Below are 17,500 nucleotides of genomic sequence, written 5' to 3' on the forward strand. Positions count from 1 at the left end.
GTCAAACTTCAACATCAGACATGACATGTTAATTTACTACTTCTTTATTATTAACTCTTATTTGTAACACACTATGTTGACAGTATCTACATACATCACTGAAGGTACCTGCAAAATAATATCATTGTATGACACATTGCTCGCATTAGATTTGAACAGGGAGAGTAAAACAACAATGGTTCCAGCCCACAATTGCCCTCACTGAAACAAGGTTTATTGTGCAGCTTCCCTCTCTGTGATTCTAGCAACACCAACCAATGCCCATAAAGAATCGTAGAAGACCCTTCACTAGTTCTTTACTAGACACAGTTTGTTCAAGACTTGATGACCTGAATATAAAAATTCTAATTCTTTTCATCTCCAGCACTTCACGTTGGAGGATTAGGTGTGGTGCAGTTTCATCATCCTTACCACACAGCCTATACTTATGGGTTTCTTTATCCATACCCGTAGGTGTTGTATGACGCACAGTTCAGGAAATGGCGATGTTGTAAACATTTAGAAGAGTGAAAAATTATCATTTGCTTAAAATGGAGCATAAATTAACCAGTTTATATTCATCCGGTGTTTCATAAGAGCACTTGAAGCATATTTTCAAGCCTTTCCTAAATTTTTTTGTGCTTACACTCTTAAGGGCAAATACACTCCTGGAAATTGAAATAAGAACACCGTGAATTCATTGTCCCAGGAAGGGGAAACTTTATTGACACATTCCTGGGGTCAGATACATCACATGATCACACTGACAGAACCACAGGCACATAGACACAGGCAACAGAGCATGCACAATGTCGACACTAGTACAGTGTATATCCACCTTTCGCAGCAATGCAGGCTGCTATTCTCCCATGGAGACGATCGTAGAGATGCTGGATGTAGTCCTGTGGAACGGCTTGCCATGCCATTTCCACCTGGCGCCTCAGTTGGACCAGCGTTCGTGCTGGACGTGCAGACCGCGTGAGACGACGCTTCATCCAGTCCCAAACATGCTCAATGGGGGACAGATCCGGAGATCTTGCTGGCCAGGGTAGTTGACTTACACCTTCTAGAGCACGTTGGGTGGCACGGGATACATGCGGACGTGCATTGTCCTGTTGGAACAGCAAGTTCCCTTGCCGGTCTAGGAATGGTAGAACGATGGGTTCGATGACGGTTTGGATGTACCGTGCACTATTCAGTGTCCCCTCGACGATCACCAGTGGTGTACGGCCAGTGTAGGAGATCGCTCCCCACACCATGATGCCGGGTGTTGGCCCTGTGTGCCTCGGTCGTATGCAGTCCTGATTGTGGCGCTCACCTGCACGGCGCCAAACATGCATACGACCATCATTGGCACCAAGGCAGAAGCGACTCTCATCGCTGAAGACGACACGTCTCCATTCGTCCCTCCATTCACGCCTGTCGCGACACCACTAGAGGCGGGCTGCACGATGTTGGGGCATGAGCGGAAGACGGCCTAACGGTGTGCGGGACCGTAGCCCAGCTTCATGGAGACAGTTGCGAATGGTCCTCGCCGATACCCCAGGAGCAACAGTGTCCCTAATTTGCTGGGAAGTGGCGGTGCGGTCCCCTACGGCACTGCGTAGGATCCTACGGTCTTGGCGTGCATCCGTGCGTCGCTGTGGTCCGGTCCCAGGTCGACGGGCACGTGCACCTTCCGCCGACCACTGGCGACAACATCGATGTACTGTGGAGACCTCACGCCCCACGTGTTGAGCAATTCGGCGGTACGTCCACCCGGCCTCCCGCATGCCCACTATACGCCCTCGCTCAAAGTCCGTCAACTGCACATACGGTTCACGTCCACGCTGTCGCGGCATGCTACCAGTGTTAAAGACTGCGATGGAGCTCCGTATGCCACGGCAAACTGGCTGACACTGACGGCGGCGGTGCACAAATGCTGCGCAGCTAGCGCCATTCGACGGCCAACACCGCGGTTCCTGGTGTGTCCGCTGTGCCGTGTGTGTGATCATTGCTTGTACAGCCCTCTCGCAGTGTCCGGAGCAAGTATGGTGGGTCTGACACACCGGTGTCAATGTGTTCTTTTTTCCATTTCCAGGAGTGTATTTAGTACATTAAATCATTTATAAAGTAATCAGATGTTTAAATCTGTTTTATATATGGGAGTTTAATTCCTTAAAGAATTAAGGGTTTACTGGTAATAAGAGGAATTTAATGTATAACAATGATATTGAATAAAAAAATTGAATGAATTAACAACGAAGTCATAGGACCTGTTGACGAGTTTTTCTATCAAGTTAGTTGAAGACAATGACAGGTTGCCAAAAAGAAATATATATATATATATATTTTCAAACCAAGTTTCCATTGTCCAATGTGTATATGACTGTCAATTTTGCGACAAGCAAGAATTCCCTGCTTTTACTTATGGCATGTGAGAAGGACTTTCAATTACACTGAAGATCCAGAGAAACTGGTACATCTGCCTAATATCTTGTAGAGCCCCTGCGAGCATGCAGAAGTGCCATAACACGACGTGGAATGGACTCGACTGATATCTGAGGTAGTGCTGGAGGGAACTGACACCATGAAATCTGCACGCTGTCCATATATAGTACAAGGGTGTGAAGATCTCTTGTGAACAGCACATTGCAAGGAATCACAGATATGCTCAAAGATGTTCATGTCTGGAGAGTTTGGTGGCCAGTGGAAGTGTTTAAACTCAGAAGAGTGTTCCTGAAACTGCTCTGTAGCAATTCTGGATGGGGGGTGTCACATTGTCCTGCTGGAATTGCCCAAGTCCATCGGAATGCACAATGGACATGAATGGATGCAGGTGATCAGACAGGATGCTTACATATCTGTCACCTGTCAGAGTCATATCTAGACATATCAGGGGTCCCATATCACACCAACTGCGCACCATTACATAGCCTTCACCAGCTTGAACAGTCCCCTGCTGACATGCAGGGTCCACAGATTCATGAGGTTGTCTCCATACCTGTACACGTCCATCAGTTCAATACAATTTAAACCAGACTCATCTGCCCAGGCAACATGTTTACAGTCATCAATAGTCTAATGTTGGTGTTGACGGGCCTAGGCGAGCGTAAAGTTTTGTGTTGTGTAGTCATCAGGGGTACATGAGTGGACCTTCGGCTCCGAAAGCCCATATTGATAATGTTACATTGAATGTTTCACATGCTGACACTTGTTGATGGCCTAGGATTGAAATGTGCAGCATTATGCATAAGGGTTGTACTTCTGTCACGTTGAACTATTCTCTTCAGCTGTCGTTGGTCCCTTTGCTGCAGGATCTTTCTCTGGCCACAGCAATGTCAGAGATTTGATGTTTTACTGTATTCCTGATATTCACGGTACGCTCTTGAAATGGTCGCACAGGAAAAGCCCCACTTCATTGCTACCTGAGAGATGCTGTGTCCCATTGCTCGTGTGCTGACTATAACACCACGTTCAAACTCATTGAAATCGTGATAACCTACCATTGTAGTAGCTGTAGCTGATCTAACAACTGCACTAGATACTTGTCGTATAAAGGCATTGCTGACCTCAGTGTCGTATTCTGCCTGTTTGCATATCTCTGCATTTGAATATGCATGCCTGTGCCAGTTTCTTTGGTGCTTCAGTGTAGAAACTCTATTCAGACATAATTGTTGTAAGGAGTGTGACTAAATACAAGTTAAATATATCTAAAAACACAGATGATGTGACTTACCGAACGAAAGTGCTGGCAGGTCGATAGACACACAAACAAACACAAACATACACACGAAATTCAAGCTTTCGCAACCAACGGTTGCCTCATCAGGAAAGAGGTAAGGAGAGGGAAAGACGAAAGGATGTGGGTTTTAAGGGAGAGGGTAAGGAGTCATTCCAATCCCAGAAGCGGAAAGACTTACCTTAGGGGGGAAAAAGGACGGGTATACACTCGCACACACACACATATCCATCCACACATATACAGACACAAGCAGACATATTTAAAGACAAAGAGTTTGGGCAGAGATGTCAGTCGAGGCGGAAGTGCAGAGGCAAAGATGTCGTTGAATGACAGGTGAGGTATGAGTGGCGGCAACTTGAAATTAGCGGAGATTGAGGCCTGGTGGGTAACGGGAAGAGAGGATATATTGAAGAGCAAGTTCCCATCTCCGGAGTTCGGATAGGTTGGTGTTGGTGGGAAGTATCCAGATAACCCGGACGGTGTAACACTGTGCCAAGATGTGCTGGCCGTGCACCAAGGCATGTTTAGCCACAGGGTGATCCTCATTACCAACAAACACTGTCTGCCTGTGTCCATTCATGCGAATGGACAGTTTGTTGCTGGTCATTCCCACATAGAAAGCATCACAGTGTAGGCAGGTCAGTTGGTAAATCACGTGGGTGCTTTCACACGTGGCTCTGCCTTTGATCGTGTACACCTTCCGGGTTACAGGACTGGAGTAGGTGGTGGTGGGAGGGTGCATGGGACAGGTTTTACCCGGGGGCGGTTACAAGGATAGGAGCCAGAGGGTAGGGAAGGTGGTTTGGGGATTTCATAGGGATGAACTAACAGGTTACAAAGGTTAGGTGGACGGCGGAAAGACACTCTTGGTGGAGTGGGGAGGATTTCATGAAGGATGGATCTCATTTCAGGGCAGGATTTGAGGAAGTCGTATCCCTGCTGGAGAGCCACATTCAGAGTCTGGTCCAGTCCCGGAAAGTATCCTGTCACAAGTGGGGCACTTTTGTGGTTCTTCTGTGGGAGGTTCTGGGTTTGAGGGGATGAGGAAGTGTCTCTGGTTATTTGCTTCTGTACCAGGTCGGGAGGGTAGTTACGGGATGCGAAAGCTGTTCTCAGGTTGTTGGTGTAATGGTTCAGGGATTCCGGACTGGAGCAGATTCGTTTGCCACAAAGACCTAGGCTGTAGGGAAGGGACCGTTTGATGTGGAATGGGTGGCAGCTGTCATAATGGAGGTACTGTTGCTTGTTGGTGGATATACTACTGTGCTTTAAGAATGTGTGTTTATGAATGCATTTGTGTATGTGTGTGTGTGTGTGTGTGTGTGTGAGAGAGAGAGAGAGAGAGAGAGACTTTATTTATATTGTGTCTGATTTATTGTTACAGCTCACGTCACTCGTTACTGGACTGATGGCAAAATTATGGTGCCAGAAGCCTGATCCAACATTTCTTCTAGTTCTCACTACACTCGGGCCGTTGGTATCATTTGAAGGCCTGCTCAGCTACTATGGTGATGAAATAGACATGTGGGGTGACATGACAGTGGCTGTGGAAGACCTTGTAACTGTGAAATTTACACTGACACGTTCTCCCAATAACTGTCGGTTAGTAATTACTTTATTCTCATTCAATTGTTTTCCCAAACATACTTGTGTGTGTGTGTGTGTGTGTGTGTGTGTGTGTGTGTGTGTGTGTGTGTGTGTGTGTGACACAACCATTTCTGCTCCTTTAAAATCTGTGCCTGTCCCACTCCCAATCACACACCTTGAGTGTTACAATTGACGCCACCTCCCTCTGTACCGACATCCCCCATTTACAGGGTTTGCATGGGTCGCTGAGAGGAGACTGTCCTGCGATCTGTAAGCCTTCACCCCTTGGTTTGACGTAGATACCATGATGACATCTTTGTCATATGGACTCTTGGTGAGGCTGACCTGTTAAAATTTTTGGAACCTCTTCTCCCACATGGTCCTATTCTGAATCCCAAGCCACTTTCAATGATGCTGATCTCATCCTCATTGAGAGTCAGCTACACAGTTCTGTTCACATTAAACGTACTAACAAACAACCCATTTTCCTACCATATGGCTGTAAGTCTTGCCCTATGCGCCCTCCTACCACCACTTATATCACCCCCATAACTGCCAAAATAAACTATCAAACGGAGAGCCACCTGTGAAATGACAAATCATGTACCAGCTGTTACATGAACACTGTTCAGCCTTCTGTATAGGTATGACTACCACAAAGTTAATAGTTAGGATGGTTGGGCAAAGACAGAGGGTATATACTGGCAGCACACAATATCCATCAGTCATGATGTTGGTGCTTGTTTCACGACAAGTGCCATCTGGTTTCGTCTTCCAGACGCCAGTTTCTCAGAACTCTGCAGATGAGAACTGGGTTACAACATTTCCTTGGTTCTCACCATCCGTTTCACCATAATTTATGTTAATTATTTTCTCTAATTTCCTTGGTCTCAACATTTCTTCTCAGTAACTATTCCTAGTTCTCTATGTCTTTTATTTTATGACCTATCTTCTTTTATTTTATGACCTATCTGTTTTCCCCACACCTTTACCACACTTAATGCACTTAGCTTTCCACAGTTATTAACTCTTACATGATGTTTTGTGATCTCTGTAATGTTTATTACCTTATCTTCCACCTTTAAGCTCCAGGGTTTCAAATCTTGTACAGTGCAGCCCCCAACAATCATTCTTTCCCTTTCAACCCATTCACCAAGTCTCCTCTGACCTGGGATTCTGGGTGACTTTTGTGAACCCTCCATATTTCCTAAACCTCACCAGTCTTTTACTTAATCCCTCTTTCTTCCCCAAGCAACCTTTCTGCCAGAAGAAGGGCTGCACATTTCTTTAACCTTTATGTAGGCTGTTAGAAAAAGTCTGAAAAGCATATAAAGGTGTTGCAGGGGAGGTTGTGCTGAGAAATGATTGCTAAGAAAAAAAATTTGACACATTGTGCCACTTCCGAGTTGTTTAGCATTGAAGTTAGCCAGTCAGGTCTTTGTGTGTACAAATTCAAGCAGCACTGCCGGAGACAGTATCACCAAATTTGTTCTTTGTTCAGTTTCCTCGAACTGAACCAACATAGCTTTTGCTCATCTAGCTTAAATTTATCACTTCTGAAAAAAAAAGGCACATTTTAACTATAGCTTTGCGTCACATAGGACGGCACTTCCGTGCATAGAGGCAAAGTGGTAAGAAAGCGTGGGAGGATGAGAACTACGCATGTGCAGCAGCAGAGAGCAGGCAAATAAAGTCCACGTTTCCAAACTGCATTGTTGCAGACAACAGTCAGGCTCATTTGCGTACGGTACATCGTGTTATACGTTCAAATGTATGAGGGGAATTGTAAATATTAAAGACAATTTTGATCAGTCGTCATGGCAGAAATATTAATTCACATCTTGGTGATGTTGCGTCCATTACTCCACAAATTTACTCTGTGTGATGTCAGCAGGCGATAATAGCTGACACAGCTTTGTGAAGATATGAAGTACAATTTTTCTTAAAATGACAGTTGTCTGACGTACTAAAGGTCATTGGAACTGCTTGCAATAATTATCATTTATTGTGATCTGAAGTGTATTATAAGTAAAAATTCAATACACAACAAAATTTAACTTCAAGCACAAACTGAAATAATTATATTTGCTTGACAAGTGCTTCTACTCAATAGAATTTTTAAAAATGTGTATAACGTGTATGTGTGTGTGTGTGTGTGTGTGTGTGTGTGTGTGTGTGGGACTGTAGTCAGTCACTGCACGTAAAAAAGTATTAGTGGTAGAAAAGACTAATGTAAAAGTCAGTAAGTTGTCGTATTGTCACTGTTAACGGGCCCTGTGAGTGTAAACTAACTCATTCATAATTACAGTGAGAGAAGTTTAAAATCAATTGAACAAGCAAACAATTAATCATCGCCTATGAACAATTCCAGGGAATGTTGACCGATAACATTGGAAACCACCGATATGTCAACTTCACTTATAATGGCATTTTTGGGCCTTATGCAGTTCATGCCTTGAAAATGACAGGGGTTTACACATGTAAATATCGGACTTTTGATGAATTTATCCAGCTGCCTTCTCACATGTTATTAGAGCAAGCAACGTAGTGACAGAAGCTTAATTTCTCCTTGTGTAATATGTTGAACATCATAGTCTGCATTATTCAAAGGATACAAAGTCCTAATCAAAAAGGTTAGGAAGTTCTCATTATTATGTATGCAACTGCTATGTTGACAAACACATTTTTTAAACTACAGGTCTTTAAAACTAAGAAATATTATTACTTTGTTCCAAAGTCTACATCATAATACCATCATCATTTCTATTTGAGTGTGTTTCTGAACAATCTGATTGTAAATTTACAGTGATAGCTTCAAGGCTTGTATCCAAGCTTCAAGGCTCGTATCCATCATCAGTTGCCTGTTAAATTCCTCTTTCTGTAGCTTTTCAGCATGCAACACAGACTGTGCCCGTGCTACAGGTGGGATATTGTCTGTTGCCTCATGCACAAGTGATTCGCTGTATGTCATCTTGAATGTTTTGTTGTTTCTTCCACGTAGCATTAGCCTTTTGCCCAAATTAATTCCATGGGGCTACACTGGCAGTGACACGTGGCTAATCACAAAACTGTGTAACCCCCTTCACATGCAAGGAAGTCAAGTTTGTACTTTCTGTCATGTGACTAGTATAAATTAATGAGCTATAGGAGATCGACACAAGTCTGGTTTATACTGTGCTTAATAGTTTCATGTGTAAGCCAGGTATAAATATCCACTTTTCTGGTGTTTGTACTTGTTGTTTTCTCTGTAACAGTCACATTATAACTGGCAATGACCAACTTCTAAACTAGGCATGACAAAATTTGGCAATCATGTCACGAAACTGACAGTGTTCATTTGTGAATGGTAGTCACTGCTGTTTTTCTTACATGTAAATACAGGTTTATTCTCAGAAACAAAACCAGTAGAAGAGTCAGCACTGCAGAATAATTATCCAAGAACCTATTCCTATGAGAATTTTAAAACAGCCAGTACCATCACTCATTTTCCAGCAGATCTCCCTGGAATGATTCTAATTGGCTCATGTTTCATAAAAGTAATACACTATTGAACTACCTTCTCTTATATCATGAATCTTTATATGGGATTAGTTCCTGCTGTATCTATGTCACTTCTTTGAACTGAAAACTCTCTTATCATATCTGGAACCAACATCTTTCAAAATTCTTTACATTGACGAAGTGCTTATCCTTTGAGCCAATTTTCTCTTGCATAACTGTAACACGTTTTTGTGGATGTCGGGCATTCATCATTCACATGGAGCACTTTAAAACATCATTGTTAAAACCATCCATTTGTGTTACAGGTTTGTTGTGATTTCAGTGCTTTCCAGGCAACACAAAACCATCTTTTTCTCTGGTTTCTACAGCTCTGACTCTTTCATTTACAATTCTCTTTACAGTTCTTGTGTCTTCAAATGTCAACAGTAGGAGGCCCACTTTCAAATTCATGTTTAAAAATGTTATAAATGTGGTAATTCACCTCTCCTGTTTGTGAAGCACTTCACATTTAATGCAATCACCTGACCCCCCTTTTTTTTCTTTTTTTTTCTTTTTTTTTTCTTTTTTTTTTCTTTTTTTTTTCTTTTTTAATAAAATCTCGCTTGAAACATTTACAGATACACATTCACTGCTATACTGCTACAAGGAAAAAAAGAAAACAAAAAGAAACTGGAAGTTGAATAAATAACTCAGCTGCCATGAAGTATGGCAACAGTGCAGCATGTAGGAGCGAGATTCTCGTTGTCTAGCTGTAACTCGCTGCTAACCACTCAGAAAGAGAACGCACATTATTGGCTACCAGTAGCTAGTGGAGGGGGATGCGCAGAACAGCTGAAAATTGGGTCGCCATCCTTCATGACGGAGACTTAAGCAATGACCATTTGAAGAAATGGTAATTCCCTAACCCACAGCTGTTTGTGCATTACTGCATTTTAGCTTGTGCAAGCGCTTGAATTTGAGTGTGCAGTGACAGGATCAGATAACTTCAGTGCTAAATAACCCAAAAAGGCACAATGTATTGAATTTTTTTCATAACAGTTTCTCAACACAACCTCCCATGCCACAAACACCCTGACAAGCATTTCAGACCGTTTAGGGCCACTCTCTGTATGTTTCCTCATACAACCCCATGGTGGGTAGATTTTTTTTTAAATCTATACAGGTACATGTATGATTTGCAGAAGCCAACGAATCTGGATTTTGTTACAACTGCAGAAACTATGGGGAGAGGGGGAACAGAAGAATGGAAGCACCAAAAATGCAATACATTACCATGTCTAATATGGTGCACAAAAACTGTTGGCATTCAAAACAGCTTCCTGTCATTTCAAAGTGGATAAATACAGATGCTGTGTGGTTTTCAAGGGGATGTTAAACCATCATTCCTGCAAAATAATGGCAAGTTAAGTTAACTATGATCAAGGTAGAGAGTGATCACTTATCCTTCCCTCCAAAGTAGACCACAAAGGCTTAATAATATGGTTGGCGCGTGTAAAAGGGGCCCCCCGGGTCCCAAGGTCGCGATGGCGGCGTCACTGTCCCGCCGAGATAATTTGTCCTTTTAGGACAATTATCTGAGCAAGCACCCACGCCAGCAAAAGGTTGGCGCGTGTAAACTTGTCTTTTACGAGTGACAGCCCAACACGTGCTGTTCAATAACGTAATGTATATAAAAGGCGGCAATTATTTATTTATTTTAGTCAGCAAAATGTCTTGGGTGAATCAGTATTTAAGTACGGGCAACCATGGCTCTATACAATACGACGGAGGTGTTTTATATCCGGGACCTGAGGAAGACATTGAAATGGGGGAAAGAATTCCATTAACAAATGTTAATCGTTTACGTAGCAGTAATGATATTCGAACAGTGCAAAGAGAAGCTGCTGCTACTCGTATACGGTATGGAGATAATCCAGCATTCGACGATTTGGATACGAGTGGCGAAACAGTTGAATTTGAACGGGTGATTGTGGTGGCCATGGGAGATGGAACACGCTATCCTCATGCTCACAAAAGCAGTCCTGTACAATGTGATGAGTGTGAACAGGAGCACTGTTGTCCTGGGACACAGCATCACCATTGGGAAAAAAAAATGGTACCAAGGGATGAACGTGATCAGCCACAATGGTCAGAAAATGCTTGACAGTAATGCAACCTTGCAGAGTAATCATGGGCCCATGGAATTGAGGCGCCCATACTCGGCTGGCCCAGCTCTTAGGGAAAGGGGAAAAAATAGTATAGCTAGGTGGTTTTCTTTCAAGAAAATGATCTAAACGTCAGTATTATGCAGATTATAACAGAGTCTGAACTGGAAATTTTTTATGGCACTTACAAATCACTGTGTGTCCAACAAAATATTGAAAATACTCCATACTTCCAGGGGTTAATTCCCCCCCCCCCCCCCCCCCCTGGCTAGGTCAGAAAATGGAAACAGTAACTTGGCAGAACACCTGGAAGCTCACTATTAGTCAATTGCACTGAGAAAACCTGAGAGACCACAGAGTAAAAGTTGTCTTTGTATCAAAAGGAAAATTCTCTTTAGAAAACCATAAAATTATGAGTCAGAATTGCTGGCCGGTACTTTTCTCTTTTTTCACTGCTATCTTTCTGTTATTTTCTTTCCTCAGTAATGAAATATCTGCTAACCCCATTATCCACGTCTGTAGTTTAGTGGTCAGTGCCCCCTGACTGCTTTGTGGATAATCTGGGATCCTTTCACAGTACTGCCAAGGGATGAGAGGACTGGGAAGGGGGTATGCTCAGTCTAGTGTGACCAGTTGAGAAGCAGTGGGTCTGAGGTTTGGATAACCAACAATGGCTGGGAGAGCAATTTGCTAACCCCATGGACCTCCATATTTCATCCAAACCATGCTGTAATGTAGAGGATGAAGTGGTGGCTGGGCAGAATCACATGCTTCTCGGACCCTGATCATGGAGTTACTTTGACAAATAAACTTTGTGATGTCTCTTGTACTGATACTTCATGAAAGTTGAAATTCATTCTGTCCCTTTTCAGCAGTATTTTAGATCATCATAAATCTATTGTTTGTTACAGCAGTAACCAGGCAGAGATGATAACTGAAATATGATTTGATATCCAGTTGTACTCATAAAACGGGAGGTGCGAGAATAATAATACCCTGTTTTCTTCACTTACCTGTCACCTTATGCTCAATGTGCAGCAGGATATAAATTTTAATTATACATGGCATTATGCTGGGCATTAGGGATTTGATCTTTGAAATGTATTACCAAACAACCCCAACAGGCCACAAATTTTAAAATGTGTTGGAACTTTTATCTTAGTTACATATTTGTATTTGTAATAATTTTATTCTGTCAGTGATACTTTTGTCTACAGGAATTAGGCTATGGTCCAAAGCATATTTCCCTGCCTAATGTCCATAAAACAAAAACCATTGACAGAAGTACCATACAGGGAAGCCTGCATTGTATGATCACTTTCATTGTTTTTTATGTTCACCATATCATTCAGTTTAAACTAAGCTAGAAAGTTATGCTTACTTTTATAAAATAAGTGATCACTTAATATAGTTATTTTTTGGAGATGTGGGTACTTACTAAACAATTTGTCATATAACGTTTGTAGAAAATGTGTGCACCACATTGATTCAAGTACTTCCTTTAAAAGGAAGAATAATGAAAATTACAGTTATTTAATTACCAGTCAGTAATTTCAAACCAAAGTATACTGCTTGACATGGCAGAATTTTTAAGGTTTCTTGTTGTGGATAAGTAAAGAAACATATGTGAGACCATTTCACAATGAAGGAAGGATTATTACTGTGTTCAGATCAGGTAGCCAGCAGCAAGAAGCAGGACAGCCACAGCTGCCAGCTCCACGTGTGACAGGTTCCCGGACTGCTCTGACTGTGCTACTTCCTGTCCCCGATGCCGTCTATTCCATGCTACCACTGTCACACCCAGGGGCTGACACTGTTTCATTTAACATCACACCAGTTTATTTCAACATTGGAATTAATGAGATGGCAACTTTGGCTGAAAGCCTGGGCAGCACTCGGCCACAGGAGAAGAGCAATGTTGATAATTTTGACCGTTTAAATGAGTATTACCATCGTTTCCGCAAGTTGAATATACCAGCCGACATGGCAGGTCATAGAGGTAAGATTAGTATGAGGAATGCATGCTAGCTATAGTTCTGTTATTCACTTATTCAAAACCAAATTAGTTTAGTAAACTACTTATGTTCATTGTATTGTTGGCTGGCTATACGAAGAAGTAAACTTCCTGTCTAATGTCCCAGTTGCTGATTAGACATGAAAACGTAATAACTCTTTCTCTCTTCCTTGGGCTAATAACAATAAGGATAATATTCTGCAAAAATAGTTGTCTGACACATAGAAGGATACAGTTATTACATTCTTGTTTATTTCATGAGTGTTGGAAATTCAGGGATGGAATAAGAATAATATGAAAAGGAACACCTAGGTGTTGAGTTGCAGACAGGCAAAGTGAAAAAGACTGCTAAACACTTAAGGAGTCAGACAAAAATATTTCTTCCAAAATGGAAAATACTCACACAAACACAACTCACTCACTCATCAGGGAACTGAGGACCAGTGCCTAGAGACAGCAGTCATGTGCTTGTGTGTATGTGTTTTCTATGTCAGACTTTTTAGTCTGAAAGCTGAAATGTGTGGCAGTCTTTTTCATTGTGTGTGTTAGTGAATCAACAGCCTCTATGTGGTAATGATTTTTCCTTTTCATAATGTTGTTATAAATGAAAATAATGATTTAATGTATATACTCACAACATTTGCAGCCGATCTTATTCATTATTCATTTTCAGGCCAGTCTTGTGCTCCATTACAAATGAGTCTTGGAGATCTCGTAGAGAAACTTCGTCAAGCTGTTCATACGAGACAGAGCAAGAATGTTCAAGTCCTGCATTTATCATCTCACATCTGCCGAAGGATGAAAGGTAATGGCCATGTAAGAGATCATAGGGTTGGTTGCCTCATGTTGTATGTTCAGATACTCTAAGCAGATAGCAATACAAACCAGAAACAAAATGTCACTTAAATGATAGCTTTCGGAAGAGATGGTTTTTTCATCACACAACAGAAGAGAGGAAAGGTTTGAAGGAAACAGAACTGCTTGATAATAAATTAGGAAAGTCAACCATTAACCTAGGTTGTGGAAAATGCAGCAGGACAGTGCAAGAGGCAGTTTAAATTCTCGTTGTGCCTGTTCTTCATTTTATCATGTCTTTTCCAGGATTTGCTTCTTTTTTCCCTCTGTTCTTTATCTTTTTCATCTGCCTTGTAGACTGTCCTCTTTTCCATTTCTGTAGCTTTCAAACTTGCTTATTGTTAGTTCTACTCTTATCATGATTCACTTGATTCAAATTTGGGATTACTTTGCTTCGTTATCCTGGAATTGCCTTATTTCTCCATCCTGTCCTCTCTTTGTGATATGGAGGACAATCTATTTAGAAAGATTTTATGGTTTAAATAATGAAAAGTGGGCCAGTTACTTATTTTCTCATGCTTAGCACAATGTATTTGAGAATTTATTCTCATTTTTAATTGTGTTTGTTACATTTGCATGGAAGCTATCTGCTTCTCTTGCACTGTGTTTTTTTTTTTTAGGTTATACTGCAATTAGAAATTCAGACAAAATAAATCTTGGAGTATTTTCTATATTCTAATTTTAGGGATAGTATTTTGTGATTTTTGAAATTTTCCCGGTGTAAAGAGTTTTTCATGAAGGTCTGGGACTGCAGCCAGATATTGTCGACTTCTTGCCATAACATTTCAGCTGACAAACATTCAGCCACCTTATGGTGAGTTTTTTGCACTGCAGATTGCTAGTTCACCTCACTAATTTTATCCCAGAAATTGGCACAGATACATGTGCAAAGGCAGCTGCTCATGAGTGACCTCTGTTGAATTGGCGTCACACATTCAGAAATCGGCTAAGTTACATAGTAAGTGAGTGAGATTTTTAGTTTCATTCCGTTTTTTACTGAAATGCTGGAACAATGGCCTCACTCTGAAGTTTGCCAGAATGACACATTTTATCAAGACCAGACAATCTTCAGAGTATGACTGCATGTCAGCAATTATTGCGAGAAGATGCTTTTCGATGCTCCATTGTTAATTTAATAGATAAGGTTTTGGACAATGTGTTGCTGTCAGTGCACAGGAAAGGCAGGAACTTGCACCTACACCTACAACCTTCCCTTTAACTGATTTCATTAGTGTGGTGGAAGAAGCTGTCAGACCTCTTCTAGTGATGCTGCAGAAGAAATAAGATGTGAAATATGTCTTACCCTTACAAGTACCCCACCTTAGAACTGTAATGTTTCCTAGAAGAGTAATGTCTGCTCCATGGAAAGGGTTACATCATGCAAACTGTGAGATGATTCTCACTTGATAGTCCTTCCTGCAGATAAGAGAAACGTCATTGTGCTGTTGCCACTTGAGATCTCTGACCAGAAGCTTCATAACTTGTTAAGTGAACCAGTGTACTGGAAAACTGATAAAGACCCTACAGGGTGAGTAGAAAGAAAAATGACAGTGTTGCTGAATTCTTCTTCCCTTCTGCAAGAAGTTGTGAAAGGCTTACGACCCCACAGCTCTGTTCCACCACAGTAATGTGGTCTTGCAAAGATACACAAAGGAGGTCTTCTATTACAGCCTATTGTGAACAATATCAGTGCTCCAACTTATGACTTAGCTGGACATCTTGCATCTTTACTGAGATCTTTTGTGCTCACATCATGTTTGTACCTCCAGTGACTTTGTTAATAGACCAAAGTCATTTTGATTCAGTGAGTCACACTTACTGGTACCTTTGATGTTGTCTCACTCTTCACTAGGATTCCTCATGTGGATTCACCGTCACTATCAGTAGTAAGTTCAAAACTAGTATAACAGCACTACTCCATATACCCTTTCCTCAACCTACTTTTTATTCAACATTTAACTTTTTGAGCAAATTGATGAGGTAGGCGTGGGTAGTCCTCTCTCCCCTCCAGTAGCAATTTTTTTTTTTAAGGCTGAGGAGAGGGCACTTGATTTGATAGAACTTAAACCAAAAGTGTTCTCGTGGTGGATGATACATTTGTAGTGAGGCCCCACAGCATCATGCTTTTTGCAGCGTCAGATGTCTATCGACGAGAATATGGTCATTCCATATCAAATCACCCAATAAAAAATAAATTTTACACCCACCTCCTGAGATTTTCATGAAATTTGGCTCAAATGGTTCTAATACCATCCTGACAACACCTGCAATTTTTTTTGCTGTATCTCTTACAGTTTTTTTTATAAATTTTTAAAGTTTTTATGTTTTGCGTTTTCTGAACCTTCGGAAATGGTCAATTTAATTTGTATTCAAAACTTTAAATTTGCTTATCTTAAAAACTCTTTTAGATAACATCATGAATTTTTGCAGCAAGTTTATTTATTATACATATTTGAAGATAAAAATGATGCTATTAAAATATATTAATATATTCTATGAAAAAAAATATATATGTATTTTTTTCTTTTTTTTTTTTTAACGGATGTTTTGTTTTATAAGAATTGCAATATCTAGAGTCTCAGACCTGATAGAATGCTCAAATTTGTTTTAATTTACTCTTAAACATATAGGCTATTTGATAAAACAAAAATAATGATGGCTTTTTAACATGTTTATTAATTATAGTAGATTACATTAGAATTATGTACAAAGATACTTACGACACTTATGTATAACCCAACTGATTGCTTGAAACATTGAATTTTTTGAGTAATTTTGTCTTTTTAATAAACATTAATGCTGATTCAAACTGTTTTTCCACTTCATCCAAGAGCTTTCAGTTCTTTTGATACAGTCTTTTTTGAAGTAATACATTCTCCCAGTGCCGCTTGATTGAGGTGCGTCTACTACACAGACTATGTGCTCCAAAGGCACTATGCAGGAATCTTCTCTTTCAGGCCAATAAAATGATGCAGCAGGTCCTGAAGGATGTAGAAATAGAATTTCTGCATCTTCTTCATCATTGAATATTGTTTTTACAAGTCCAAAGTACCAGTTACCATCATAATTTGCAGCCACATAGCTATTTTGGATGGTTCAACACGAACCCAATCAGAAGAAGAATGGAAAGAAAAGACTAAGGAGGGTTTTACACTATCTGTAGTCCTTCTAATTTCAAGGTTGTTTGTTGGAAGTGGTTTGAAGTTATGAAAACTTCTTGTTCCAGGAATGGTTCGGGTTGCTGAAAAACGTTTTTCTAGTTTTAACTGTAGCAAATCAGCTTCTTTTTTGTCAATAAAGTGAAAATGAATGTTTTCAATATTTTTTTCACAAAACTTATACACATCGATTGCTGTCATTATTTGTTCTTTGTCTGAAAGCTGTAGACTGGCTTTCCTTAAAATTCTTTTAATAGTTCCTCCTAGGCCATCACAAATTGACTTCCCATGACTTGTTGCAAAAAAAGAGTGTTGGGCCTTCAAATTAGTCTCTCAAGCGTTCAGTCAAATTTTTAAAACTGTATCTATTTTTGTACTGCCCAGCACAACCATCTGTAAAGTAGTGAACTGAGTCAATGTCAGTATGATGTAATGACAGCGACTTTGTAATTTCTTTTTGTACAAAGTTAACAAAACCAGTGTCATGTTCTTTGTCATCACTAATAAAACAGCGGTTGGAAACAAAAACATTGTTTTC

The 17,500-nt window shown here is 40.7% G+C and overlaps 1 protein-coding gene across 2 annotated transcripts in view; it reads left to right on the plus strand.

The window, feature by feature from the left end:
• The window catches only part of LOC126259671 (inositol polyphosphate-4-phosphatase type I A), a 272,253-nt gene that overhangs the window by 228,292 nt on the left and 26,461 nt on the right, over window positions 1-17,500 (plus strand). For both annotated transcript variants that reach the window (XM_049956616.1, XM_049956617.1), the window contains 3 exons: window positions 5,088-5,305; window positions 12,606-12,934; window positions 13,623-13,754. In XM_049956616.1, coding sequence (XP_049812573.1) covers window positions 5,088-5,305; window positions 12,606-12,934; window positions 13,623-13,754 — 679 coding nt within the window. The remainder of the gene's footprint in view (window positions 1-5,087; window positions 5,306-12,605; window positions 12,935-13,622; window positions 13,755-17,500) is intronic.

Source organism: Schistocerca nitens, chromosome 5 (genome assembly GCF_023898315.1).
Source record: "Schistocerca nitens isolate TAMUIC-IGC-003100 chromosome 5, iqSchNite1.1, whole genome shotgun sequence".
Lineage (NCBI taxonomy): Eukaryota > Metazoa > Arthropoda > Insecta > Orthoptera > Acrididae > Schistocerca > Schistocerca nitens.